Source organism: Trachypithecus francoisi, unplaced genomic scaffold (assembly GCF_009764315.1).
Source record: "Trachypithecus francoisi isolate TF-2019V2 unplaced genomic scaffold, Tfra_2.0 Lachesis_group3, whole genome shotgun sequence".
NCBI lineage: Eukaryota > Metazoa > Chordata > Mammalia > Primates > Cercopithecidae > Trachypithecus > Trachypithecus francoisi.
The window spans coordinates 132,356,446-132,383,923 of NW_022681468.1; the positions used below are offsets into that span (position 1 = coordinate 132,356,446).

At 44.3% G+C, this 27,478-nt stretch overlaps 1 protein-coding gene across 5 annotated transcripts in view; it reads right to left on the reverse strand.

The window, feature by feature from the left end:
- Nucleotides 1-27,478, reverse strand: part of CGNL1 (cingulin like 1) — a 184,353-nt gene that overhangs the window by 25,573 nt on the left and 131,302 nt on the right. For 4 of the 5 annotated variants that reach the window (XM_033189982.1, XM_033189984.1, XM_033189980.1 and 1 more), the window contains exons 9-11: nucleotides 7,512-7,718; nucleotides 6,004-6,108; nucleotides 653-805 (exon numbers count right to left, since the gene is read on the reverse strand). In XM_033189982.1, coding sequence (XP_033045873.1) covers nucleotides 653-805; nucleotides 6,004-6,108; nucleotides 7,512-7,718 — 465 coding nt within the window. The remainder of the gene's footprint in view (nucleotides 1-652; nucleotides 806-6,003; nucleotides 6,109-7,511; nucleotides 7,719-27,478) is intronic. The other variant, XM_033189985.1, reaches the window with a different exon arrangement.

The following is a 27,478-nucleotide window of genomic DNA, read 5'->3' on the forward strand; positions in this document are numbered from 1 at the left end:
CGGGCCCTGGCCGTGTCCGCACTGGAAACACTGAAATCATATGTACCTTACAGGGTTGTTGTCAGAATTAGTATCCACAGATACAGATAAAACTTTATCAGCAGATATAGGTAAAATTCTAGTTAGAAACAAAATAGTAAAGTGTCTGGTACATAGTACACGTCAGAAAACAGCAGACACTCGTGTCAGCTCCCAGAATACAGAAAGCCTGCCAGCTTTGTGCCTTTCCCCTTCTGGGCATGGTAGGGCAGAGAGGAGGAGAAAGAGCAGCAGCTACCGAGCTTTGAAGCTGCTTTCACACTCCTGGACAAGTAATAGAGATGCAAATGCAGAGAATCTGCACAGAGACATCGATTCTGATCCAGTTAACATTGGTTCCATATGCACTGACACACAGGCTACTTCTACTAACTGTTAAGAGGTGATTCTGGTGCCCAGAATCCAGAGAGTACTGGCATTCATGTTTTCTAGACCAGTTTCTCTGTATCTCTTCAACAAATCCAAAGAGCTGCCTCTGGCGATCTGCAAATCCCTGATGCTTTTGGGCCTAGACCTACTGCAGGTTTCCCAGGCTTTCACCAGACCCTCAGAGGGGACTGGGTCCAACAAAGGCATCTGGCCCTACATCCTCTTTCCTCCTCCAGCCCCTCACCTCCTTCTGCAGTTTCTCAATGGTCTTGCCCAGGTGCCACCGCTCATTCTCCATCTCATTCTTCAACCTTCTTAGCTGCTCCTTCTGCTCACTCTCCTCTTTGAGCTTCTCAGACAACTGCTTCTGCTCCTGGGTGGTCCGACTCAGATTTCTCTGCAAATGGCAGGGAAAGGACAGTGCTGTCACCTACCAACCAGGTAGCCACAGGAACGGGTATCACAGGGAACTTCGCAGTCACACTGCAAAGCAATCAGATCTGTTAAATCCGTGATGAGGAAGAAGATCAAAATAAAGCCGTCACAGAGATAGAAGGACATTGTTGGTTCTGCAATTCAGGGACCAAAAAGGAAAGCTGACTTACCCAAAAACATCCACAGGAATGAAGGGGCAGACAATGTGCTACAGAAATACATGGCCAAGGCTGCTGGTGGTGGGCATTCAGGATAGTGTCTGAAAACCTGAATGTTCATGCTTGAAAATCGAGGTCAAGTTGTATATTACAACAACCTAAACCTACTTGGCAATTTATGTCCTGTGACACGCAGCATCACACCTAATATTCCACTATTTACTGTGCTGTGCAGATGGTTCTTACAGTTAGAATAACTAAAAATGAATCACAAAGAGAACACTACCCCACAGAACAAAGGTCCACTTGGGTAAAGGCAGTTGTCATCAACAGAATCCACGAATTGGACTCAGACACAGGCAAAAAGGAATTTGGAAACACACAGGTTGATGAACTTGATGAACAGAAGGTGTTAAATGGAAGAGACACTAGTCGGATAAAATACTAGTCAGGTAGGTGGTTATTTATTGAATCAGCACCAAATACTAGTGCCTACCATAAAATACAACCATCTTGAGTGCAATACTCCCCTTAGTTCCCCCGAGGCTCTCATCTCACAAAGTCATACAGACTTATGTTCTTTACGTAAACAACATGCAATTCCAAAATAAAATCCTAAAATATTATAGGAAAGTAATGGTGGTTTCTTTAAATAGCTAAGCATTAGGGCCACAGGTATCAGGATAAGAAGAAGAGGCACAGCTCGAAACAGAGCAACCTGACTCAAACACAGACTGGATCATCTCAAAGATGTTGTCAGGCACTGAGGGCTGACTGTGGGCCACTACAGGAACAGCTCAGGGCCTACCCGGTCTTGTGTCCCTGCAGTGACTGCACAAGAACAATGGTTTATATTTGCACAGTGCTTAACAGTTTACAAGCTGCTGCCACAGGCAGTAACTCAGGATCTTGAAAACATTCCAAATGACTTCGGACTCTCCTGGTTTGCAGAGCATAGGAACAGATCTGCTCTGCCAACCACGTGACATGGGGCTAAAACACTACCCGTGGCGGCCTTCCGGTCCCTGGTCTCTGCTGGGCTGGCTGTACTTTGAGAAGCAGCCAAGAGAACCAAGATTAACAAAAGCTGTTAGGGAAAACATGGTGGCAAAAAGAAAGGTAATCAGAAGTTCAGAGTTGGGGGAATTAGCAGGAGTGGGCTCCAGCACAGCTGCCCCTGGGCACCCAGCAGAAGCACAGTCAAACCTGGGGTTTCTGTTGATCGACGATTTAGCAGTGTTGGGGTAAAGGGTGAGGAGGAGTTATAGAACCAGTGAAGTATGGTATGGGACAAAACCCTCAAAACACGTGTCCCAAAAAATGTCAATTCATGAAAACAACAAATACAGAGGGCCCCCAATGGCTTCCTATAGAACCTTCAGGATCCAACTCATCCCCCTCCCCCTAGGAATCCCCCAGCCTCATTTTCTCCTCCTTTTAGACCCCAATCCCAAGGGCTCCAGGCAGCAGACAAGCCAACCCAGCTCTACTCAGCCTCCACGTGGTTCATGCATGCATTTCTGCTCCACTCTTGGCTCAGGCAGGGCTGCCTGGCTCCTTCTCCTGAACCACGAGAGACACCACAGACTCACCACTCTGGGCCTAGGGCCTGCCAACACCCCCCACCCCAACACACACACATTGCCTAAAAGAACAGATTTGCTACATTATTTTTAAATTATTTCTTGTAGGCTTGCCTCTTGCAAGGTAGTAAACTCTGTAAAGGCAAGGGAGAGATTTTCTGTCTATCTGGGTATGTTCACCATTAGGCATATGATAAACACTTAGCTGTTAAAAATGAATGCCTATCCCCAAAAGCGACCCCAAGGCTTCTTATGTTAGAATCACCAAGCAAGGATGGGATGCCCATACTTAAAATGTAGATTCTAGCTTTTTCTGATGGAATCACAGTTTTTCTTAGCATGGAGTTCACAATCATTTGCATTTGAAAGCTCTCCAGATAATTCTAATATGCACTGAGGTTTAGAAACACTGTTTAGAACAACAGTCTGCCTCCTCCGTAATTCAAGAAATATGTTCCAATAAGTCACTGCTGAGAAAACGTCCCAAATTCACATGAAAAGAAGCAAACTTAGCAACTTTGCATTCTTCTGACCGTTCACGTGCACAGTGTCAGGAGTGAAATGCTCTGCAGCCACAGCGACTCTATTTCCAAGGCCAGCAATACAAGCTCATCAATGAATAATGAGATGAAAATTTAGGGAAAATATATCAGATTGGGGAATCCGAGACACAACATTGGTAGACATAGGGTGAGCGTCCTTGAGCTTGGGGACCATTATCTGTAAACTGACGCAGACTTTTACCCTATGACTGAGGTCCTAATTAGCTCACATTAACAACAACCAAGTAGCAGGTAAGCCTACAGGTGTCAAGGAATGGGCAGCTTAACCAGAAGGAAGCTGGTCTTCGTGGAGTCCCTGCCACTCAGTGTCTGTGGGAAGCAACAGACAGAAGCCTTGGGCCCTTTTTCCTTCGTTGTCTCAATACTCAAAAGTCCAATGGGGTGGGAGGGAAAGCCCTAGCAATAATGTAAGCACTGTTATCCCTTCCTGAAGGAAAGAACTGTGGTTTCTCCAGCAAAGGTTTCTTTATTTCCCCATCTGCAGAAGGCACTTTTAAGTAGAATCGTAGATGCCTTGCCTTAAGTGCAGTGCCAGTAGCCCTAGATAGCAACACAGTCCTGAAGCAAGCGGTAGGGCACTGAGCAACCCAAGAATGGCATCTTTATGACCCTCTGCTACTTTTTAACTGAGTCCTGGTAAATCAGACATACATTTACCAGGGTCTTCAGCTACTATGTAAAGAAATCTATTTATCATACATGAAGATGCAATAGACTAATAGCACAAAGACTGAGAAAAATACCAGTTACTTTTTTCTTTCCTCAAGGGCTAAGGTCCCTTTGGGCTGCCAGCTTCAAGGACAAGAGGTACACAGAAAGAGCAACCAAACAAAAGGAGCTGACTATCTGGTTTCCAATTTTAAAGGAAACAAAGTCTTTTACAGTGATGGTGCTTTTTTCATGGCATTGCTTTTAAGACCAGATAATTCAGCTAAAGACAGTGCAACTGTCAGGCCCATTTTTAATTCTCACCAGCTGCACTGCCAGTGGCTAACACGGCCACACACTGTATGAAGCACTCACACCATCCCCACACCACTGGGAAAACAGGCCTCAACAAAAGTAACATGTCAGGGGTAATTTCCAAGGCAAGGCTACAGATCCGGAGGTGGGGGTGGGTGGGGATTACATTAACATCTTCAGGCCCCAAAGCCATCATCTGTTCTGAGCACTAAATTCACTCTGAGCGCAGTTTCCCAACTGGGGAACGACTTCCGTATGTGTGAAAAGTTCCTATTTGACCAAAGGAAAAGTTCTGAGAGACCCATAGCTGCAGCTGGGACTTGGTGTGGACATACCATGAAGGTACAGATGTTTATCCCTATAGAGCACAAATGTGTTTCCTTTCTTCCTGCCCCCCAACCAGCCCACAGATTTAAACCCCACACTCTGGCAGCTGGGTTGGGTAACAGGAACCAACCTAAGCTTTAAACAGCAGCACAGCACAAGTGCCATCCACCCAACATCAACCCCACAAGATTTTGTAATGAAGATCTAGATTTAAAGAAATAAAAAAAATCCAAAGTGACGGCAGTCAGACATTGAACTCAGGGAAAAAATTGGGACTTTACTATATGCAAACATGAGTTTTGTCCCAAGCGGAGGAGAAGGCACAGACTTCTGGTTGTGGGGGAGAGTCCCCAAGCTAGGCTGACCTGTGGGGATCCTTCCTCTCCTCTATACTCTAGGAGATGAAGCTGAATACTCTTCAGGAAAGCTGCAACTAGGCATTTACAAATCTGAACCTGACTCGGCTCTTAACACTTTTAATGCCCCCACTTCACCTATCCCTGACTACAAGTGGGTCCTGAATGGAAAACTTTAACAACCTTCCTCTTAGACAACTCTCAAAAACACTGGCTTCCACCTCCTCAGAAACCCACCTGAGATACTTAAGCAGCATCCCGAGAGCCAACAGGAGGAGGACACACCTCCATCACCCTGAGGTCACCGTGCAAAGTCAATCAGAACTGCGGTACAGGCCTGTCTTCAGAATGTACTTCAAACGGGAAAATCTAATTTTCTAAGAACTTACTGATTTGGAATAGCGAGAGCTATCCAGTTTCAAGGAAGTGACCTCCGCCTGCCTCTCAGAATTGCCATCCTGCAGGACTGTGCTCTATAGAGCGCATTTGCCCAGAGGAGAAGGGAAATTGGCTTCTGCCGGAAAGCAGACTCCACACCGCCTCGGGGACCAGTCCTGCCAGCCTTCTCACACAATTCATATTTTATCTTTGGAAAGCTGTCAAGCTCTTTAACGTCTAAACCGAGCTCTCTCCGCCTTGGCATTACTTTTTTTATTATTATACTTTAAGTTCTAGGGTACATGTGCATAACGTGCAGGTTTGTTACATATGTATACTTGTGCCATGTTGGTGTGCTGCACCCATCAACTCGTCAGCAGCCATCAACTCGTCATTTACATCAGGTATAACTCCCAGTGCCATCCCTCCCCCCTCCCCCCTCCCCATGATAGGCCCCGATGTGTGATGTTCCCCTTCCCGAGTCTAAGCGCCTTGGCATTACTGACATTTGGGACCCGCTCGTTCTTTGTAGTGGGTGCTGTCCTGTGCTTCGTAGGATATTTAACAGCATCCCTATCCCTGTTTTCCACCCACGAGATGCCGGTAGCATCTCCCCAGTTGTGACAACCAAAACTGTCTTCAGGCATTACCAAAACCCCCTAGTTGGGAACTGCTGGTCTAGACAGATACTTCAAACGACTGAGTGGCTATTATGGGCAAAAGGGAGCTACCTGGAAAGAAAAGGCCAAGGACAATCTCCGCACGCCCCTCCGGTATTGCGTCTCTGTGCATTCTTCTTGAGGGAGTAACGACAACAGCCCTAGGTGTTTACCTGAGCAGCCTCCAGTTCATTCTCTAGGGCCCTCCTGGCTGACACAGCTTCTTTTTCTTCCCTTCTGGCATGCACAAGGGCCTCCTCTAATTGTCGTATTTCTCCCTACAATGAAACACTGGGTCAGTGTGCACTTAGATGTATGCTGTACCTATGAAACTGACTCAGTGGAATTAAATGAACACCAAAGACACCCATGACGTGGCAGTGGCTACAGTCACAACGCGCCTGTCACAGACCCAAGGCGGCACACGACAGCCGTGTTCTTGGATGTGTGTGCCTGTCTGCAGTTCCAGTTCTTAGCCAGGTGTGAACATCCACATTATCTCGAGTGATTTTTTTTTTTTTTTTTTTAGAGACAAGGTCTCACTATTTTGCTCAGGCTGGTCATGAACTCCTGGGCTCAAGTGATCCCTCCCACCTCTCAGCCTCCCAAGTAGCTGGAATTACAGGCATGAGCCACCATGCCCAGCTGGGGTAGTTTTTTTTTTTTTTATACAAATATCCGGTCTTATTCTTGGAGATCTGAAAACAGCAGGTATTGAATGGACCCCCCCCACACAGTTTTATAAAAGGTATCCAGGTGGTCCTGACGGATGACTGCTACGGTTTGAATGCGTCCCCCAAAAAGCATATGTATATGTTGGAGGTTTAATTGCCATTGTAATAGTCTGAAAAGGTAGAACCTTTACGGGGTGATGAGGCCATGAGGGCTCTGCCCTTCTGAATGGGCTCAAGCTGTCATCACACAAGTAGGTTGCCGGTCAATGGACAAGTGTAGCCCCCTTTGGCCAGTCAGTTCCCCACTCCACCTCTGCCCTTCTGCCATGTGATGCCATTCACACTGCGACACAGAAGGACAGCCCTCGCTAGAGGCTGGTATCTTAATATTAGCCTCCCCAGCTCCAGAATTGTGAGAAATCCATTTCTATTTTTCCTTAATTACCCCAATGTGGTATTCCATGACAGCAGCACAGGACAGACTAAGGCCGTGACCACGTGTATCTCCTCTTTCATTGTCAGCTGCCTCTTCCTACTGCTGAGAGTGTGTCATCTCTCACTCCCAGCTTCCCACTCTAGAGCTCTGGCCAACCAGGTCACTGGCTTGTTCAAATCAGTGTCACTTCAAAAACATCAACTATGAGTTAAAAAAGAATACATAGTCTTGAGTGAGAATCAGTCTAATGGTGGTGTTAAGACAGCCTTTTCAGGTAGAGGCCTGTGCGAAGCCGTGGAAGGCTGGGTGTGTCTGGTATCTGGGTGCATGCGGATTCCTGTGCCTAGACCTGTGTCCCCACCTGACCTCACCCTCCCTGTTCCCAGGCCTCCCTGTCATGCCACTCTGGGGGGTAACAAAGAAATGGCTTGCAGAGAGGTTGTATTCACTATTGCCTTGACCTTTCCAACTAAATTATGACAATAAATCCCTTCCCCACTTTTGAAATCAATTACACAGGAAAGAAGGAGCAGCAGCTGCCAAAGCTGGGCCTGGGCCCAGCGAGCCTCACCTCGTACTTCTTCAGCGTTTCCTTCGCCTTGGCTTCATCGCCTTTCAGGTCCTCGATCTGCCTTTGAAGCTGAGCAACTCTCTGCTCCAGCTCTTCGCTCCTTCCCTGCAGCTTCTCATTCTCTTCCTGCAGGAGCTTCATGCGCATTTCGGTCCCTGCCTGGTCTTGCTCTGAAGTGTTGCTCCTGCTGGCCAAGACCTCGACATTCTGTTAAAAACACAGAGCAAATAATGAACAAGGAGACCGGTGTCAAGGAGCTGTCCCCAAGCTGAGAGAATGGCTGGCATTTATGAAAAACCCATTGTGCCCACTCAGCCAGGCCCTGTGCTGAGCCAGGGGTCAGCAAACGGCAGCCTACAGGTCAAACCCAGCCCTCCACCTGTTTTGAAAAGTGCAGTGTTATTGGAACATAGCCACGCCCGTCCATTTGCACATTGTCTGTGGCTGCTTTCAAGCTACAACAGCAGGGCCAAGTGGCTGCAACGGAAACCCCAAAGCCTATGGTGTCACAAAGCCTAAAATGTTGACTCTCTGGCTCTTTTTAGAAAGAAAAAGTTTGCCAACCCTTGCCCATGTTAAGATCCTTACATGGGATTTCAACCTTTTAACAATTCCAGAAGGTGAGTGCTATTCTTATCACCATCTTAAATATGAGGAAACTGACACTTGGATAGTTTAAGTAACTTGTCCAAGATCACTTAGGAGGAATTACATTCAGGCAGACTGAATCCAGAATCTGTCTTCATAACCCTCGCTTTCTGACATGCCCACTTCCCTGCCCCATTTGCATGGGTAGGGTCTTTTTTTCTAGACAGAGTCTCGCTCTGTCGCCCAGGCTGGAGTGCAGTGGCGCGATCTCAGCCCACTGCAAGCTCCGCCTCCCGGGTTCACGTCATTCTCCTGCCTCAGCCTCCCAAGTAGCTGGGACTACAGGCACCCGCCACCACGCCCGGCTAATTTTTTGTATTTTTAGTAGAGACAGGGTTTCACTATGTTAACCAGGATGGTCGCGATCTCCTGACCTCATGATCCACCCGCCTCGGCCTCCCAAAGTGCTGGGATTACAGGCGTGAGCCACCGCGCCTGCCCCAGGCTTTTTAATAGAAGCTCTTGAGGAAGGGCAGCTTCGGAGTACAGGTTTTTTCATGTCCAGTAGAAAAGAGAAATTTAAATTAGCTTAAATTAGGATACAGTTCATAGTATAAGTTCTAGGTATGCTGCACACAATTCACAACAGAAAGGAATGACAGTCTCAGGGTGGTTATTGCTGATTCCAGAGGTCACAGGGGCTTTGTATTCTTCGGTTTAGCAATTTGAAGTGATGTTAAAAAAGTGAGTTAACACTTGTTCTGCCCAGCGTTCCACCTCTGCAGGCAGATCTCTTGCCTGACCTCCATTTCTCCACTACTACAAAGATGCCAATATCAGCAAATCTTATGCCTACAACACAATGCTACAGACACCTGCAATAAAAGAAAGGCCCAGGGAGGACAAGGTTAGGCTTTGAAAGTCTGTATCACAGCCCACGTGGGAGAAGTATCTGCTAGAATTGCTCACTTGTATAGCCTTTGGATCTTTTGGAAAGATCTTTACATCTCTTAATAGTACAGTAAGCTTATTATCCTGAACCTAACCAGTTAGAGAGTTTCAGGAACCAGAGCATCGTTTCATGGCCCAAATGTTTAATTCTGTACAACAAAGAAAGCCTATCAGAGCCAAGCAACTGAGTTAGAATGAAGTTAGCTGGCATTGCTAGGAGAAAACTAAGGTGTCAGACAGCTGGGATTTCTCAGGTCTATCAGGATATCATCTCCTAACGAAACCAGCAAGGGGACACGTCACAAAGATATACAGAGAAGAAATAAAGTGTGGTTGAAAACTTAAGGAAGGATCTAAAGAATCCAGTAACTGGTCAGACCAGGGAAAGAAAAAGTCTAAGTTGCCCATTTCTGCCCAAACTCTCCCATTAACATGTGAGACAAAGTTACAGTTATCAAGACAGGGCAGTACTGGCATGAGGGTAGGCATAGAAATCAATGAAACAGAATTGGGAGTTCAGAGATAAACCCCTACATTTATAGCCAACTGCTTTTCAACAAGGGTGCCAAGACAATTCAGTGGGGGAAAGAATAGCGTTTGACAAATGGTGCCATGACAATTGGATATCCACATGAAAAAGAATGAAGTTAGACCTCTTCCTCATACCATATGCAAAAATTAACTCAAAATGGATCATAGGCCCAAATGTAGAATCTAAAACTATAAAACTCTTTAAACACAGGAACAAATATTTGTGCCCTTGGGTTAGGCAAAGGCTACTTAGCTACAACACCAAAAGTACAAGTGACAAAGAACGAACAGATAAATTAAGCTTCTTCAAAATTTAAAACTTTTGTGCTGCAAATGATGCCACTAAGAAAGTCAAAAGACAACTGTCAGAATGAGAGGAAATACAAGTCTTATATCTAATAAAGGACTCATATCCAGAATATATAAATGATTCTTTAACTCAGTAATAAAAAGATTTAAAACCCCATTTTAAAAATGGGGGCCAGGCGCGGTGGGTCATGCCCATAATCTCTGCACTTCAAGAGGCCCAGGTGGGCGGATCATTTGTGGTCAGAAGTTCAAGACCAGCCTGGCCAACATGATAAAACCCCATTTCTACTAAAAATACAAAAATCAGCCAGGCGTGGTGGTGCACACCTGTAATCCTAGCTATTTGGGATGCTGAGGCAAGAGAACTGCTTGAACTCTGGAGGCAGAGTTGCAGTGAGCCGAGATGGGACCATTGCACTCCAGCTTCGGTGACAGAGCAAGACTCCATCTCACAAAAAAATAAATAAATAATGGGGAAAGAATCTGAACAATATACAAAATCCAATAAGCATATGAAAACATATTCAATGTCATTCATCATTAGGGAAATGCAAATTAAAACCATAATGCGATAGCACTCCACATCCACTAGGCTAGCTACAACAAAAAAGACAGATAATAACAAGTATTGGGGAGAATTTAGAGGAATTAGACCCCTTATACATTGCTAGTAGGAATGTAAAATGGTGCAGCTACTTTAGAAAACAGTTTGCCAGTTTCTCAAAATGTTACACAGAGTTACGGTACGACCTGGCAATTTTACTCCTTGGTATATAGCTAAGAGAAATAAAAACAAAGGACCAGGCACAGTGGCTCACACCTATAATCCCAGCACTTTGGGAGGCGGACAGATTACCTGAGGTCAGGAGTTTGAGACTAGCCTGGCCAATATGGTGAAACCCTGTCTCTATCAAAAATACAAAAAAACAGCCAGGCGTGGTAGTGGGTGCCTGTAATCCCAGCTACTTGGGAGGCTGAGGCAGGAGAATCACTTGAACCCAGGAGGCAGAGGTTGCAGTGAGCCAAGATCACGCCATTGCACTCCAGCCTGGGTGACAAGAGTGAGACTCCATCTCAAAAAAAAAAAAAAAGAAAAAGAAAAAGAAAAAAGAAAAGAAGAAAAAAACATATATCCACATAAAAACTTGTACATGAATGTTTATAGCAGCATTATTCACAGTCTCCAATAAGTGGAAGCAATCTAAATGTCCATCAAACAGTGAATGGGTAAACAAAATGTGGCATATCCATACAATGGAATATTATTTGGCCATTCAAAGGAATGAAATACTGATACACACCACAACATGGATGAACTTTGAAAATATTATCCTAAAGAAGCCAATCACACACACACACACACACCCATATTAACATTTATATGGAAGTCTGGAATAGTAAATCTACGGAGACAGAAAACAGATTAGTGATAGCCCAGGGCTGCTACAGGGAGGGATATGGGGGAAGGGCCAGGAGTGACTGCTAATGGGGACAGAATTTCTTTTTAGGGGTGACGAAAATGTTCTAACATTGACTGTGGTGATGGTTATACAATTGTGTGAACATACTAATATCACTGAATTGTACACTTTCAATAGCTGAAGTATATGAATTACATGCTATATGAATTATATCTTAATATAGCTATTTAAAAAAAAAAAAGGTAAACAAAAGTTAAGGGAAACCTGGGGCTGGAGTAGAGATGGTGGAGAGAGATGATGCATTTACCCCAGTGGTCTAGAGGTTTGCTGAGATGTTAGAGAGGGGAAGAAGAGGCTCAAGACCATCTGCCCAAAGCTTTCAGTAAAGCAAAGAACACTTCCATGTGTGGTCAGCACCCTTTCATTCACCCAAAAATCTCAGGAAGAATGAGGATACTGAATAATAGACCTGGTTTAACCTGGACTGGGGCCTAACTAGCACCTTAGCATGTTAGATAAGGGAACCTGGACTGAATTGTGATGTTTAGAACTTGGCATGCAAGTTCTTCACTCAGCTTATGGCCGGCAGGGATTTATTCCAATCCTAACTTTCAGTGGCATGGCCTGAGTATGACTCTAGCAGACCTTGTGTGTATTGAGACACTTAGTCCTTTTTTATTATTATTTGTAAAGTGATACCATGTTTTTCTCTATGTCTTCACATTATGTTTACAAATAATTTAACATGAGCCTGTGTTAGCAAATCTTCCGAAAAGTCCTCTCCCATTTTCATGCTTCCGCACCCCCACACACCCAGCTCACTATATAAAGCCCACAGAAGAAACTTTCCTTTCCTGAAACCATACCTAATTCACCTGCAGTAGTCATGGAATCTAAAATAAAAATCCTATCCTTTTGTTCAAGGCAAGTACTACATGTAAGTTCTTCTCCATGACTTCCCAGTGAAGAAAAAAAACACGGCGGAGAGGACCTTCAAAGTTCTCCCAACTCTGAGGTGCTCTGATGCTTGCATCTATGTATCATCTTTTCCAGATGAGACTTTGTGTCTCATGGATGTGGCAAAGGCAGCAGAACTGCACCAAGACAGAGCTGGTAAAGAGCAACTCAGGTGGACGGTCCCTGGGGGCAAGTACTGCTGAAGTCATTGAAGTTGCTGGCGTTATGTTTCTACCATTCTCTGATCCCAAGTCCTCTATGTCATAACAATATTAGAGAGGAAGCACCATCATAAATAAAACCAAAAAGCACACAGTTTTTAATAATTCATTTGGCTATATCATATCACCTATGTGATGTCTGGTTTTAAAAGAATTATATGGATTTGCATTTCAATATTTTAACTATTATTCACTTGTACAGGTAGTCGATTCCTCTGCCACTCCAAAAAGTTGGAAACACCACATCAGATTCATCACCACGAAGGCAAAAGTAACAAAACTGTGCCATTTTCTATCATTTTTCAAGGTTGGATCATCACTAAAAATTACACCAAGATTATTTTTTCAGCTATGAGGCAGCCACGTCAAAAGGTTTGATAACACAGTGTGTGTAATGGGAGGAAACGTGTTCTCATCGACTGTTGGTGGGGCTAGAAACTGGTATGAGGCTTCTGGACGGCAATTTGGCAGTATCTATCAAAATGACAATGTACATTTCCTTTGAACCGGAAACTTATCGTCTCTCATTTTATCCCACGTGTGTGCAAAATGACATATAAATGAGATTATTCATTGCAGCACTTTAATAGCAAAAGATTGCATACTACTAAAGGCCAATTAGGTACTAGTTAAATAAATTACATTAGGTCAATGGTATCTTGTGCAGCTGGGAGAAAAAAAGAACAAGAAAGTGAGGAAAAAGCAAGAGACAGATTAGTAGACATGGCATGCTTCTGTGTGTATAAAAAAAAGGTAAGGAGGGATAAAGATGTATTTACTTAGCTACACAAGAAACTGGTAACAATGACTGGCTATGAGGAAGGAAACTGGGGCTATGTGGAAAACAGCAGTAGGAAGTTTTCAATTGCAAACCCTCTGGTAATTTTTAAATTTTGAACCATGGAAATTCAACATGTATTACAATTTTTTAATAAAAATATACATTTTCTTTTAAAAGACTGACCATCAATGGTCCCAGGAACTCAGAGAACAACCCACCTCCTCGGACAAGTTCTCACCTCCTCCAGCCTCTAGAAACCCTTCCTTTGTCTTTTCATGGGTACTTCTGGGCCATGAAAGATAGCGGAGCCGGAGCCCCAGGAGCAGCTGTACAAACAGAGCATAGCGCCAACTCTCCCACGCCGGTTTACATAGTTAAGCAATTCCTTTTCACCACATATAGCTGGGAGAGGGGAAAAGGCCCAGATGGCCCAGGACTTGCAACTACACGAGTGCTTCCCCAACTTTTCCACTCCAGCAACCCTAAGGCAAAGGAGTCCAGTGTGGGGTTATGAGAGACATCCAAGGGACTGCAAAGAACCGCTTTCAAGGCTTGGATTTTTCCATTATAAATGAATCTAAATTTTGCATCCAACACCATAGCATTTTTCATTCTACTATGTCTCTTTTTACATTAAGGATACTGTGTTCTTGGAATTCCAGGAAGTGGTATCACTTTTATCATGTGACTTTGCCAAGCACTCTCCTCCTTGCCCACCCAGCACACAGACACATGTCCCATCCTGAGTAACACAGACATAAATCGCCTCAAGAATGGAATTCTCGGAACTGGGTGGAGCTCACAGCAGCTCAAGGAAGCCTGCCTGTCTCTGTAGACTCTACCTCTGCGGACAGCGCACAGCTGCAGTCCAACAGGGGAAAGAGCGGGGGCCAGTGCAGACGCGAACGACTCTGTCTGACAGCTTTGGGGAGAGCCGTGGATCTCCTAACGTGGAGGTTGAGATCTGAGAACGGACAGACTGCCTGCTCAGGTGGGCCCCTGACCCCTGAGTAGCCTAGCTGGGAGACATCCCCCACTAGGGGCAGTCTGACACCTCACACCTCACAGGGTGGAGTCACCCCTGAGAGGAAACTTCCAAAGGAAGAATCAAACAGGTACACTCGCTGTTCAGCAATATTCTATCTTCGGCAACCTCTGCTGCTGATACCCAGGCAAACAGGGTCTGGAGTGGACCTCAAGCAATCTCCAACAGACCAACAGACAGTCCTTCTGACTGTCAGATGGAAAACTATCAAACAGGAAGGACACCTATACCAAAACCCCATCAGTACGTCACCATCATCAAAGACCAGAGACAGATAAAACCACAAAGATGGGGAAGAAGCAGGGCAGAAAAGCTGGAAATTCAAAAATAAGAGCGCATCTCCCCCTGCAAAGGAGCGCAGCCCATCGCCAGCAACGGATCAAAGCTGGTCAGAGAATGACTTTGACGAGATGAGAGAAGAAGGCTTCAGTCCATCAAACTTCTCAGAGCTAAAGGAGGAATTACGTACCCAGCGCAAAGAAACTAAAAATCTTGAAAAAAAGTGGAAGAATTGACAGCTAGACTAATTAATGCAGAGAAGATCATAAACAAAATGACAGAGATGAAAACCATGACACGAGAAATACGTGACAAATGCACAAGCTTCAGTAACCGACTCGATCAACTGGAAGAAAGAGTATCAGCGATTGAGGATCAAATGAATGAAATGAAGCGAGAAGAGAAACCAAAAGAAAAAAGAAGAAAAAGAAATGAACAAAGCCTGCAAGAAGTATGGGATTATGTAAAAAGACCAAATCTACGTCTGATTGGGGTGCCTGAAAGTGAGGGGGAAAATGGAACCAAGTTGGAAAACACTCTGCAGGATATCATCCAGGAGAACTTCCCCAACCTAATAGGGCAGGCCAACATTCAAATTCAGGAAATACAGAGAACGCCACAAAGATACTCCTCCAGAAGAGCAACTCCAAGACACATAATTGCCAGATTCACCAAAGTTGAAATGAAGGAAAAAATCTTAAGGGCAGCCAGAGAGAAAGGTTGGGTTACCCACAAAGGGAAGCCCATCAGAATAACAGCAGACCTCTCGGCAGAAACTCTACAAGCCAGAAGAGAGTGGGGACCAATATTCAACGTTCTTAAAGAAAAGAATTTTCAACCCAGAATTTCATATCCAGCCAAACTAAGCTTCATCAGTGAAAGAGAAATAAAATCCTTTACAAATAAGCAAATGCTTAGAGATTTTGTCACCACCAGGCCTGCCTTACAAGAGACCCTGAAGGAAGCCGTAAACATGGAAAGGAACAACCGGTACCAGCCATTGCAAAAACATGCCAAAATGTAAAGACCATCGAGGCTAGGAAGAAACTGCATCAACTAACGAGCAAAATAACCAGTTAATATCATAATGACAGGATCAAGTTCACACATAACAATATTAACCTTAAATGTCAATGGACTAAATGCTCCAATTAAAAGACACAGACTGGCAAACTGGATAAAGAGTCAAGACCCATCAGTCTGCTGTATTCAGGAGACCCATCTCACATGCACAGACATACATAGGCTCAAAATAAAGGGATGGAGGAAGATCTACCAAGCAAATGGAGAACAAAAAAAAGCAGGGGTTGCAATCCTAGTCTCTGATAAAACAGACTTTAAACCATCAAAGATCAAAAGAGATAAAGAAGACCATTACATAATGGTAAAGGGATCAATTCAACAGGAAGAGCTAACTCTCCTAAATATATATGCACCCAATACAGGAGCACCCAGATTCATAAAGCAAGTCCTTAGAGACCTACAAAGAGACTTAGACTCCCCTACAATAATAATGGGAGACTTCAACACTCCACTGTCAACATTAGACAGATCAACGAGACAGAAAGTTAACAAGGATATCCAGGAATTGAACTCATCTCTGCACCAAGCGGACCTAATAGACATCTATAGAACTCTCCACCCCAAATCAACAGAATATACATTCTTCTCAGCACCACATCGCACTTATTCCAAAATTGACCACATAATTGGAAGTAAAGCACTCCTCAGCAAATGTACAAGAACAGAAATTATAACAAACTGTCTCTCAGACCACAGTGCAATCAAACTAGAACTCAGGACTAAGAAACGCAACCAAAACCGCTCAACTACTTGGAAACTGAACAACCTGCTCCTGAATGACTACTGGGTACATAACGAAATGTAAGGAAGAAATCAAGATGTTCTTTGAAACCAATGAGAACAAAGATACAACATACCAGAATCTCTGGGACACATTTAAAGCAGTGTGTAGAGGGAAATTTATAGCACTAAATGCCCACAAGAGAAAGCTGGAAAGATCTAAAATTGACACTCTAACATCACAATTAAAAGAACTAGAGAGGCAAGAGCAAACACTCAAAAGCTAACAGAAGGCAAGAAATAACTAAGATCAGAGCAGAACTGAAGGAGATAGAGACACAAAAAACTCTCCAAAAAATCAATGAATCCAGGAGTTGGTTTTTTGAAAAGATCAACAAAATTGACAGACCGCTAGCTAGACTAATAAGAAGAAAAGAGAGAGGAATCAAATAGATGCAATAAAAAATGATAAAGGGGATATCACCACCGACCCCACAGAAATACAAACTACCATCAGAGAATACTATAAATGCCTCTATGCAAATCAACTAGAAAATCTAGAAGAAATGGATAATTTCCTGGACACTTACACTCTCCCAAGACTAAACCAGGAAGAAGTTGAATCCCTGAATAGACCAATAGCAGGCTCTGAAATCGAGGCAACAATTAATAGCCTACCCACCAAAAAAAGTCCAGGACCAGATGGATTCACAGCTGAATTCTACCAGAGGTACAAGGAGGACTGGTACCATTCCTTCTGAAACTATTCCAATCAATAGAAAAAGAGGGAATCCTCCCTAACTCATTTTATGAGGCCAACATCATCCTGATACCAAAGCCTGGCAGAGACACAACAAAAAAAGAGAATTTTAGACCAATATCCCTGATGAACATCAATGCAAAAATCCTCAATAAAATACTGGCAAACCGGATTCAGCAGCACATCAAAAAGCTTATCCACCATGATCAAGTGGGCTTCATCCCTGGGATGCAAGGCTGGTTCAACATTCGCAAATCAATCAACGTAATCCAGCATATAAACAGAACCAAAGACAAGAACCACATGATTATCTCAATAGATGCAGAAAAGGCTTTTGAAAATTCAACAGCCCTTCATGCTAAAAATGCTCAATAAATTCGGTATTGATGGAACGTACCTCAAAATAATAAGAGCTATTTATGACAAACCCACAGCTAATATCATACTGAATGGGCAAAAACTGGAAAAATTCCCTTTGAAAACTGGCACAAGACAGGGATGCCCTCTCTCACCACTCCTATTCAACATAGTGTTGGAAGTTCTGGCTAGGGCAATCAGGCAAGAGAAAGAAATCAAGGGTATCCAGTTAGGAAAAGAAGAAGTCAAATTGTCCCTGTTTGCAGATGACATGATTGTATATTTAGAAAACCCCATTGTCTCAGCCCAAAATCTCCTTAAGCTGATAAGCAACTTCAGCAAAGTCTCAGGATACAAAATTAATGTGCAAAAATCACAAGCATTCTTATACACCAGTAACAGACAAGCAGAGAGCCAAATTAGGAATGAACTTCCATTCACAATTGCTTCAAAGAGAATAAAATACCTAGGAATCCAGCTTACAAGGGATGTAAAGGACCTCTTCAAGGAGAACTACAAACCACTGCTCAGTGAAATCAAAGAGGACACAAACAAATGGAAGAACATACCATGCTCATGGATAGGAAGAATCAATATCGTGAAAATGGCCATACTGCCCAAGGTTATTTATAGATTCAATGCCATCCCCATCAAGCTACCAATGACTTTCTTCACAGAATGGGAAAAAACGGCTTTAAAGTTCATATGGAACCAAAAAAGAGCCCGCATTACCAAGACAATCCTAAGTCAAAAGGACAAAGCTGGAGGCGTCACGCTACCTGACTTCAAACTATACTACAAGGCTACAGTCACCAAAACAGCATGGTACTGGTACCACAACAGAGATATAGACAATGGAACAGAACAGAGTCCTCAGAAATAATACCACACATCTACAGCCATCTGATCTTTGACAACCTGAGAGAAACAAGAAATGGGGAAAGGATTCCCTATTTAATAAATGGTGCTGGGAAAATTGGCTAGCCATAAGTAGAAAGCTGAAACTGGATCCTTTCCTTACCCCTTATACGAAAATTAATTCAAGATGGATTAGAGACTTAAATGTTAGACCTAATACCATAAAAACCCTAGAAGAAAATCTAGGTAGTACCATTCAGGACATAGGCATGGGCAAGGACTTCATGTCTAAAACACCAAAAGCAACGGCAGCAAAAGCAAAAATTGACACATGGGATCTAATTAAACTAAAGGGCTTTTGCACAGCTAAAGAAACTACCATCAGAGTGAACAGGCAACCTACAGAATGGGAGAACATTTTTGCAACCTACTCATCTGACAAAGGGCTAATATCCAGAATCTACAAAGAACTCAAACAAAACAAGAAAAAAAAAAAACAAAAACCCCATCAAAAAGTGGGCAAAGGATATGAACAGACATTTCTCAAAAGAAGACATCCATACAGCCAACAGACACATGAAAAAATGCTCAGCCTCACTGGCCATCAGAGAAATGCAAATCAAAACCACAATGAGATACCATCTCACACCAGTTAGAATGGCAATCATTAAGAAGTCAGGAAACAACAGGTGTTGGAGAGGATGTGGAGAAATAGGAACACTTTTACACTGTTGGTGGGATTGTAAACTAGTTCAACCATTATGGAAAACAGTATGGCGATTCCTCAAGGATCTAGAACTAGATGTACCATATGACCCAGCCATCCCACTACTGGGTATATACCCAAAGGATTATAAATTACTCTACTACAAAGACACATGCACACGTATGTTTATTGCGGCACTATTCACAATAGCAAAGACTTGGAATCAACCCAAATGTCCATCAGTGACAGACTGGATTAAGAAAATGTGGCACATATACACCATGGAATACTATGCAGCCATCAAAAAGGATGAGTTTGCGTCCTTTGTAGGGACATGGATGCAGCTAGAAACCATCATTCTTAGCAAACTATCACAAGAAGAGAAAACCAAACACCGCATGTTCTCACTCATAGGTGGGAACTGAACAATGAGATCACTTGGACTCGGGAAGGGGAACATCACACACTGGGGCCTATCATGGGGAGGGGGGAGGAGGGAGGGATTGCATTGGGGAGTTATACATGATATAAACATCATGCACATGTACCCTAGAACTTTAATAAAAAAAAAAAAGAATGGAATTCTCATTTATACTTCTAAAAATGCTTCTCTATCTGTTTAGAGGAAACAGCAAAGGCTCTGAAGTCAGCCAGATCAGATCCACACCCAGGCTGTGCCTCTTGCTGGACCTTCCACCGGGCCTGGCCTCACAGAGCCTTCGTTTCCTCTCTGAAGAAGGGGGATGAATTGCCCACCTCGTACATTATTGTAAATAGCTAGTTAAATGGGATGACAGCTCTTGTGGTAGCCCTTGTTATTACTGCTAGGCCAACTGAACTCACATCTGCTTCCCAAAAGGGAAGACTTCACACAGCTTACCAGCTGTGGTTCCAAATTGTCACACTTGGCTGCAGGCCACTACCTGCACATTTTTTACCAGCTGAAAAAATCAAGCCTAGACTTCTCAAAACAGAGAACTGAGGTCTTCTAATAGTCCTTCCAGGGAGACTGCACTGCACAAATAAGATGACACCCATCTGATTTCAAAGGTAAGTCGGGTTTCTTGGTTGGCTAATTTATTAAAATCTTAGCCCCATTTCCCAGTCGAGGGTGGTGTGGTAAACTGATGGCATCTAAGAAAAACATTCTTCTAAAACAGCCAAACAGCATGCTTCAACATGCTGAATTGCTAAATTTCCATTACTTTAAAAATAGTTGACTTTTAGCCATATGCTCCAATTACCAATTTTAAAAGAATGAAAAAAGAAATATAACAATTGTATCACACATATGCAAGAGAGTGAAATCCCAGTCTTTGCCATACCGCCATTCATTGCAAATAATCACCTGCCTGCAGGCCGGCACATTTTCCACATTTTCTTGGGTTAACACCCACATTTAGAAGTGTTCACACTGGCCCCTGGAGCCACAGGAGATGAGCACAAAACCCCCCGTGGCACCATAAATGGCCCCATCTGCATGTTCTGCCTGACTTGGGAAGCTGAGGAGTGCTCACTGTAGGAACACGGACCCGACACCTCGGATAGGCTCACTCCTGACGGACAACAAGTCACCACACAGGGCGAGGGCCTCCTGCTTGTCCTAGTGCCGACCCGATACACAGACATATCAGGTTTTACTAATTAACACGGCCTCTGCCACAGCCCGCTTTTGTTTCCTTTCTGTCTCTCTTTTTTGCTGAATGAGTGAAAACAGCTGAGGCGTGGAGGCCGGGGCATCCAGAGAATGGAATGTTCGTGTCAGTTCCATCTCGCTGGCCACCCCCACGCCCCGGTGTGTTGGGGCTGCAGGCTCCCAGCTGAGAGGTACTAGAAGCGTCCCCTAGGTCAGCTCATCTGCTGGGAAATTACTGTCTTCTCACCACCATGGCTGTGGATGTCTGCTTTCATTTGCACAATAAGGGCCTGGGTCACAATAATGCATGCCTTCCTCACTCGGAGAGTGTTAGGAACCAAGTTCCCCGTATTGTGTCTTCAGCTTCCCCCTCAACTGAGCAAAGGTCAACTATCCAGGTACCGAAACAGCATATATTTTAGTCTTAACTAGCATACTTCATCCCTTCTCCCAATCATTTGTTAATTTCCGTGGCATAAGGTCTCTAATCTTGGGCTTCTCAAATTTTAATGAATTACCTAGAGATCTCCTTAAAACGCTCATTCTGACTCAGGAATTCTGGAGTGGGACCCAGGACTCTGCAGTTCTAACAAGCTCCCAGGTGATGCCAATGATGCTGGTCTGTGGATACCCCTTTGAGCAGTGAGGTCTAGGCTGATGGGACCCTTCTCAGTTCTCAGGACCTTCCTGCAGAGATTTGAGCTGAGCTCCTAACTGGTCAAATCCTTTATGCTTCCTGGTAGGACTCTCAGTGCCTGGGATTCGACGTCAGGTGGCTTGTGCACTACTGCAGGCTTTGCAGCCAGCTCACATTGCAACCTTCCTTCTGCAAGCTCTTGCCCCCTCTGAATTCAGTTCACATCCTTAAAGAAGGTATAATCGGTAATACCTAAACAGATCAGAAAATCAAAGAAGAAAGAGATACAAATCTTTAAAAAGTCGAAATTCTTTTAGTAATGTAAAGTGATGGGTTCCTTCCTTCCTCCTTTTTGATTTGCCTACTTACCATTTTTTGGGCAAGAGGGGGTTGAGCATTGCAAAATATGTTTAAATCCCATGCTCCAAGAAGAACATCAGAGTTTCCAAATTTTCTCTCACTGTATTTATCAAAATTGCCAACACCAATCTCTGCCGACATAGCTACAGTTCAGAACTCAGTTGGTTATACAGTGATAAGCTCTTTTTGTTTGTGTTTGGGGGGGGATGCAAATAAATAGTGCATGGGAGAGATGGAAATAAATGTGGCAAAGGAAGTGGCAAAGAAGTAGAGGGTATTCATCACCCAGGTCCCAAATATTTCCAAGGAAGAGTTGATTCCAATGCCAAAAATCGTACGGATCAATATTCAATTTCTTTTTGTTAAAAGATGTGAATTCTAGACCAGACCCCGCTAACAATTCACGTATGATGACAATAGACAAATCATTTAACTTCCATCTGCCTTCACTTTCCCCCTCTGCAACAGGAAAGGGTCAGTCTATCTCGTTTCAATGTCCTGGCCAGCTCTAACAGTCTGGGATTCTAGAATGAACTTGAAGAAGTCACGCAGCATTGGAATTCAATGAGCTAAGACGACTAGAGGTTTTACTCCTACTGCCTCATGTTTACATTTTATTTTCAAATGCTGCCATTTAAACCATCTGTATGTGGTTGTCCCTGCTACAGCATCTAGAGGTGAGGGCCATTCTCTCCTTATGCTCACTAACCTGCCATACTCGTGGAGTTTACATATACCTTGCTTAATGAAGATTTTATTTACATCCTGTGTTTTTGTTGCCCTGGTGGCAATTTTCTTGCTTACAGAACAACCTAAAAGATACTCCCTTTTAATCATATTCAATTACCCAGTTTTTCCTATAGCAACTCAGTGACTAGATAGGTTAAAAATGTCTCTGGTTTTCTTCATCATGTCCTTAGGAAATAAGTCAACATGCTTCCCTTTAAAAAACTAGTTAAGATTCCCTCTCAGAGTGGCCTGTAATGAAGATATAGGTCCAAGACAAAAGTTACGACAATAAAATCCTCACATTTGCTCACAGATGCATTTGACACACAGTAAACCTGCAGAGATACCCGAGATGGAAATTAAAATACCTGTGACCACAATACATTGCAACTAAATAGACGTGGAGCAGTTAAGTGATTTGATTTTTCCGAAACACAACATGCTCCATAGTTCAAGTCTTGTTCTGTTTATACAAAATGTCCAGAATAGGCAAATCCATACAGACAGAAAGTAGACGAGTGGTTGCCAAAGGATGAGAGAAAGGGGGAATTCAGATGAAAGGGGCTTTATTTGGGGTGATGAAAATGTTCTAGAATTAGGTAGTGGTGGTGGTTACCCAAATTGTGAATATATAAAAACCACTGCAGTGCACACTGTAAAATGTTTAAAATGAATTTGTGTTATATGAATGTTATCTTCATAAAAACAAAAGAAAACAAAAAGAGTGCAGGCCTTGGAGTCAGCAGACCTGAACTGGTCCTGCTTGTTCTTGTTGAAATCTCAGTTTTCTCGTTATTCTAAAAATGAATTGAGACATTATGCAAAGCACCTAGCAATGTTTCAGACACACAGTAAGACCTCAGTCAATGACCGCAATACTTAAGGTTAGGTAGACAAAAGTCACACACCCAGGACTTGAACCCGGCTCTGACTCCTTGCTTGTGACCTCTGCTAGTTGCGACCAGGCTCTTCCAAGTGGGGGCAGTAGCTTGAGGGAAAATGTGTTTCTCTGAAACACAGCCTTAGACCTTCCATTGTGCCTTTGCTTTATTTTTTTAACACCACTCCTTAGAAAAATTCTTACAAAATGTTCCCCAGTTTCCAGGAGATACAAAGAGCCTTACATCATATTTCTAAGACACCATTTCCCTCACCATGAGAGCCACAGTCTAAGCTAACCTTGTGACCAGCATGTAAAAGTTCTGTTTATAGAACCCAACATGCCCCTGCAGTGCTGTCCGCCTTCAAGGAGCTGCTGGCTGGAGGATGGGACTCCACCCAGACAATGCCCTGTTTCCAGGGCTCTGCGTCACTTGGAAAATATTGGGGGATGAGAGCTGGGTAAACGCAAGGGATAGAGTCCCAGTTAGAGCGCTGTCACAGACAGACCACATGGCTTTACAAATGATTACAAATCAGCTTGCTGTCAGCACACACATGTCCAACAGGTTCAACAGGATTTTTGAAGAAAGAAGATAAACAAGCTGCCAGAGGCTCAATCTGGAAGCTCACAGGCTCTACTCCAGTCCACAGTTCTGCCCTGCACCCCTGCCCAGAAGTCTTGTTATTTGTGAAAACGGGTCCTTCAGCTTTCCCATTTTGCTGCTACCATATATCCACAAATGCTGAAAAAGTCAATCCTGAATTACAGAAATCACACCATTTTCAGAACTTAAATACAAATGCTGAGGCCAAGAACTTTCAATCCAATGACGTTTCTCATTAGTGCCTCCCTGCAGCCCCAAACAAGACCAAATTTCCATGTAGAAAAATGTCAACTTTTCTCTTTGCCCCACACTTCCATGGCCACCGGAGCGATGCTAAGCAGGGACTGGAGAAAGAAAAGGACATGGCCTCCGTAGGCAAGAGCCTGGGCCAAGACTGCTCCAAGTGTTTAGGCTGACTCTGGTACCCACAGGGTTAAGACACCTGACAAGAGTGACCTTTATTATTTCCTCCTTTAAAGTAGTAGGCTGTTCCCTGAGACAGAGCTGAGCAGACCAGGCTCCTACAAAGCCCACGGTCCCCTGGTTCCTCCTTGCAGGCCAGGCTACCCGGGTCAACAGCCAGCTCTAACTGACTGGCAAGGGGAACAGGGCCAGAATAGAAACGTCCTGATCCTGGTATAGTCACCTGACCACACTGAGGTTTTTGTGCAAGTAACAACTTCTCTAAATCGCAGCTCGGCTTTCTTAAAAAGCCGTGTCCTTAATGAATCCATTCAGGGCACGGATCAAGAAAAATGAAAGATAATGGGGCCAAATGTCAAAGGAGGAGTCGCTGTATAGACAGCAAACAGTGTCCAGGAAGGAATTACCATGTACCACCCAGAAGTTACAGAGCATAAATCACAGATTTCCGTCTATACAGAGGCCTTGAAGGAGGTGTGGTGACTTTTTGGCCCTCATCCTCTTAGAGCAATTGTTTCCCAGTCATGCTGTTGGCAAGACTCACTCAGTCCCTCCTTTTCTGAATGGAGAATAAAATGTCACTCTCTCCCTCAAAAAAGCTGGGACAGACAGAGGGGGAGGGATGGAGTAACCAAGTCTAATCTAAGACCTTCCCCAGGACTGCTCTAGGGCCAGCCCTCATCTGTTTTAAAAAGGAGCCATCTTGGGGTGCTGACCAAACAGGCCCCATGAATCACTGTGTGGATCATTAGTGCTGTTCACCTAATACTTCCAGTTCTTCTCTCCTCCAGGCACGTCCATCTGCTTTCCTGCCCCCTTGAAGTCAGGAGTGACCATGTGACTAGCTTTGGCCAAGGAAATGCGAGAAGTGGCATGTGTCATGTCCAGGTACAAGCTCCAAGAGCCCATTAGTAATTTACCATATCCTCCTCCTACCCCACTGCAGAGACCGCCAACACCTGGGTCCCCCAGAGACTCAGGAACAAAGCAACTAGATCCAACCCTGCCATGACTGGATGTGTAGCATGAGCAAGAAATAAGCTTTTCTTCGTGAAGCTATAGAGCTTTGGAGGCTGTTTATTATTGCAGCATCATCTAGCCTATCACATCACGTAAAGACCTACTATTATACTTGTAGATTCAACCCACCCAGTTCACATCCATTAAAAACAAAACCTGGAGTTCATCACAAGCTTCAGCCCCAAGGACAAGTGGGGCTGTAGCAAAGAAAGAGCCCGGGCTCCCAGAGTCAGACAGACTTGAGTTTAAATCCTGGCTCAGCCGCCCACCAACCATGCAACTCTGAGTCCATCAATTACCTTTTATTGAGCTGTAATCGCCTCCACTTTGAAAGGGCAATGATAGCACCTGACATACAGGGTGGCAGTGAGGATGAAATGTAACGTGTGTAAAATACATAGCATGTGGCCAGGCGTGCACTGTGCACTGAGTAAACAGGAGTGATTCTGCTAACCCTCGCCATCGTTATCATCATCATCGTCCTGCTGTTGTCAATGACCAGCAGTGAACCCAGAGGTTCTGTTTCCTGCTCTGTAAACTGGAAGAGCAATGCCATGCCACTCCCAGCATGAGAGTATCTAAGGAAGTACTCAGCGCAACGCCAGGCAGGGCACGGGGGCAGCTGCTCAATAACTGTGAATACCCCATACCACTCTGATATGATTTGGCTGTGTCCCTACCAAATCTTAACTTAAATTGTATCTCCCAGAATTCCCGAATGTTGTGGGAGGGACCCAGGGGAAGGTAATTGAATCATGGGGGCCGGTCTTTCCCTTACTAGTCTCGTGATAGTGAACTAGTCTCACGAGATCTGATGGGTTTATTAGAGGTTTCTGCTTTTGTGTCTTCCTCATTTTCTCTTGCTGCTGCCATGTAAGATGTGCCTTTTGCCTCCCACCATAATTGTGAGGCCTCCCCAGCCATGTGGAACTGTAAGTCCAACTAAACCTCTCTTTCTTCCCAGTCTTGGGTATGTGTTAATCAGCAGCATGAAAACAGACTAATACACACCCCTTCCACTCCAAGCCTTTAGCCAGCCTGCCCTGAGCGAGCCCTGGAACACTGCAGGCTGATGAAGCTGCAACACCTGCCCCACACACATCGGGGGCCCAGCCCTCAACTGGTCCACCCTGGGCTTCAGGTTGCCCTCCAGGACCTATCTAATGAGAGTCTCTCTCCCTCCACCCTTAGCCAAGTCACCTGCTGTCATTTACTGGACCACAAGCACTGCATCTGCCAGGGTACTCTGACCTTGGGGACCCCAGCCTAACCTCTAAGGTACCCACATCTACCCAGGTGACTCGTGATTTTGAGAAGCCCTCTTGGGTATGAGTCACAGAGACTTGGTACATCCCTGGGGCCAGCTCATCAGGAGTAGGGGGAGGTCCCCTGCCAAGGCTCCTACTGACCTACTGTTGAGGATCTGGAGAGCCTGGCAGCCCCCGCCTGGCCCTGGCTTTGACAATTAATGGTGTTATAGCAAGGCTCTGCGGAGTAAGACTTCACATCTAGGAAAATCTGCCATGTGCCACAAAATCCCTGGTCACAGACTAAAAGCATCCCACATTGTGCATCCTTAGGCGGTAGCTTAATGAAATGCTATGCCTGGTACTGACGTATCCCAACCGCACTGGGACCTCTGAAAGTGGCCTAAATAGAAGGAACACTGGAGGCTGAGCAGGAGTGGGTGTCTTGGTCCCAGGGCAGCCCCTGGGTCGGTCTGTGTGACCTGAAGCAGCCACAACTTCTCCAAGCCTCATTTCCATGACTATAAAATGTCACAGAAGAGAATCCAATTAAGCATTGAAGTACCCACCACTGATCGTCTACAGTCACAGAATGTACAAGTTGAACAAGGTACAGTGTCATTTTTAAAGAGCTTAAAGTCCTAGAGAGAGTTGAACATGTTCATAAGTGAAATCTAAGTAATCACTGCCTGAAGACAGGCTCATGAGCACACTGGTCTAAGGTCTCTAAGGTCATAGCCGTCTCTGCGATTAACTGCACGGCAGATAAAGGTTATTTCCTCTTTCTGACCTACCAAAGTTTCCATTTCTCCAGATAAGTTAAAACAGGCCTGTATTTCATTCATCTTACCCATTTATAAC